The sequence below is a fragment of the Canis lupus genome, chromosome 18 (genome assembly GCF_003254725.2).
Source record: "Canis lupus dingo isolate Sandy chromosome 18, ASM325472v2, whole genome shotgun sequence".
NCBI classification, from domain to species: Eukaryota; Metazoa; Chordata; class Mammalia; order Carnivora; family Canidae; genus Canis; species Canis lupus.
The window spans coordinates 40,117,995-40,119,909 of NC_064260.1; the positions used below are offsets into that span (position 1 = coordinate 40,117,995).

At 40.5% G+C, this 1,915-nt stretch overlaps 1 protein-coding gene across 1 annotated transcript; it reads right to left on the bottom strand.

Annotated features, from left to right (window-relative positions):
• Window positions 1–623: 623 nt before the first annotated feature.
• Window positions 624–1,568, bottom strand: LOC112663124 (olfactory receptor 5D13-like). The gene has a single exon (XM_025451705.3). The coding sequence runs from the start codon at window positions 1,566–1,568 to the stop codon at window positions 624–626; it is 945 nt and encodes a 314-aa protein (XP_025307490.1).
• Between the last annotated feature and the right edge of the window lie 347 nt (window positions 1,569–1,915).

Genomic DNA, 1,915 nt, shown 5'->3' on the forward strand with positions numbered 1-1,915 from the left:
CAAAATCCCAATCTTCACAAAGCCTTCTCTATGTCTCGCTTTTTCTGTTTCTTATAAGGACATCCTCATTGGATTTAGGGCCTGCCCTAATCCAGTGTAATCTCACCTCAATCATTATCTTAATTACATCTACAAAGATCCTATTTTTCAAATGAGGTTACATTCCTTTTTTTTTTTTTTTAAGATTTTATTTATTTATTCAGGAGAGAAACAAAGAGAGAGGCAAAGACATAGGCAGAGGAAGAAGCAGGCTCCATGCAGGAAGCCTGACATGGGACTTGATTCCGGGTCTCCAGGATCATGCCCTGGGCTGAAGGCAGTGCTATACCGCTGAGCCACCTGGGCTGCCCTCAAATGAGGTTACATTCTGAGCTTCTGGATGTGCATGGATATTTTAAGGGATGCTTTTCAACTCACAGCACTATGTTACTTCACATATGATTCATGGCTCTTTTACTAAACATTTAAGTGAACAGAAATCAAATGACCAAATAAGTGGCTTATTACAACAATAGATTTTAAAATCCAGTGAATTGACTAAACAATTTAAGTCATCTCCTCTACAAGAAGCATCAAACAATTCTCAATACAATAAATCAAACCTCTGATGGAAATACAAATCTTCAACAAACTTGTATTGAGTGATTTATTAACTTCTTGACACTCTCCTTCACGTCTTTATTTCGGAGGCTATAGATCAGAGGGTTCAGCATAGGAATCACCACTGTATAAAATAAAGAACCTATTTTGACTATGAGCCATGAGTTTTGGGAGTTGGGTACACAATAAAGGAACAGGATAGTCCCATGGAAGATGGTGATGGCAGTCAGGTGGGAGGCACAAGTGGAGAAGGCTTTTTGGCGCCCACCAGCAGAAGACATTTTTATGACTGTGACAAAAATGAAAATATAAGTAGTGAAAATGATGACCAGGCTGCTGACTTCATTGAATATGGCAATGACAAAACAAAGCATTTGGCTGATGTAGGGGTCAGAGCAGGAGACAGAGACAATGACAGAGTGCTCACAGACAAAATTATTTATGATATTAGACCCACAGAAGGATAATGTCAGGAGAAAACAGGTGAGTGTCAGGGAAGAGGCTATACCCCATATGTAGGGCCCCGCCACTAACAACGCACACAGCTTCTGGGACATGACAACCGTGTAGAGTAGAGGGTTACAAACAGCCACAAATCGGTCATAGGCCATCACTGCCAACATGAATGTTTCTGCCACCGCACATACACAAGCCAAGAAGAACTGCATGATGCAGCCTACGAAGGAGATGGATCTGTCTTCCACAACCAAATTCTCCAACAGTTTGGGTGTAACTGTGGTGGAATAACAGAAATCGACAAAGGACAAGTGGCTGAGGAAAAAGTACATGGGGGTGTGGAGTCGGGGACTGACCCTGATGATCATGATCATGCCCAGGTTCCCTACCACAGTGACTGTGTAGATGGTCAAGAACACCAATAGCAAGGGAACCTGGAAGTCTGGATATTCCGAGAAGCCCAAGAGGGTGAATGTGGCTCCAACACTCTGATTGCCTTCTGCTAACAACATGATGGTTGTCGGAGAAAGACCTGAAATAAAATAAAATAGTAGCAATGATAACAACAATCGCACATTTCTATGACATTTGCCATGTGGCAGATATTGTGCTAAAATATTAAAATATATTGATTCAGATCTTCCAATAACACTGTGAATTGTAAAACAAGTAGTCTCATATTTTACTTAAGGACAGGAACTTACTAAAGTTAAGGAACTTGTTTGAGGTTACACGGCTTACGAGCAGGGGTTATGAAATTGATCCTGAGTAAAAGAACATGAATTAATTTAGGGACAGAGAGAAAACTACTGTACATTGTTGTAGAAAATATGTATCTTTCACAGTTCTGTCATTCTGA

Bases quoted from the DNA above. Each gene is read 5' to 3' on its own strand.
- LOC112663124 (XM_025451705.3), bottom strand. From the start codon at position 1,568: ATGTTGTTAGCAGAAGGCAATCAGAGTGTTGGAGCCACATTCACCCTC.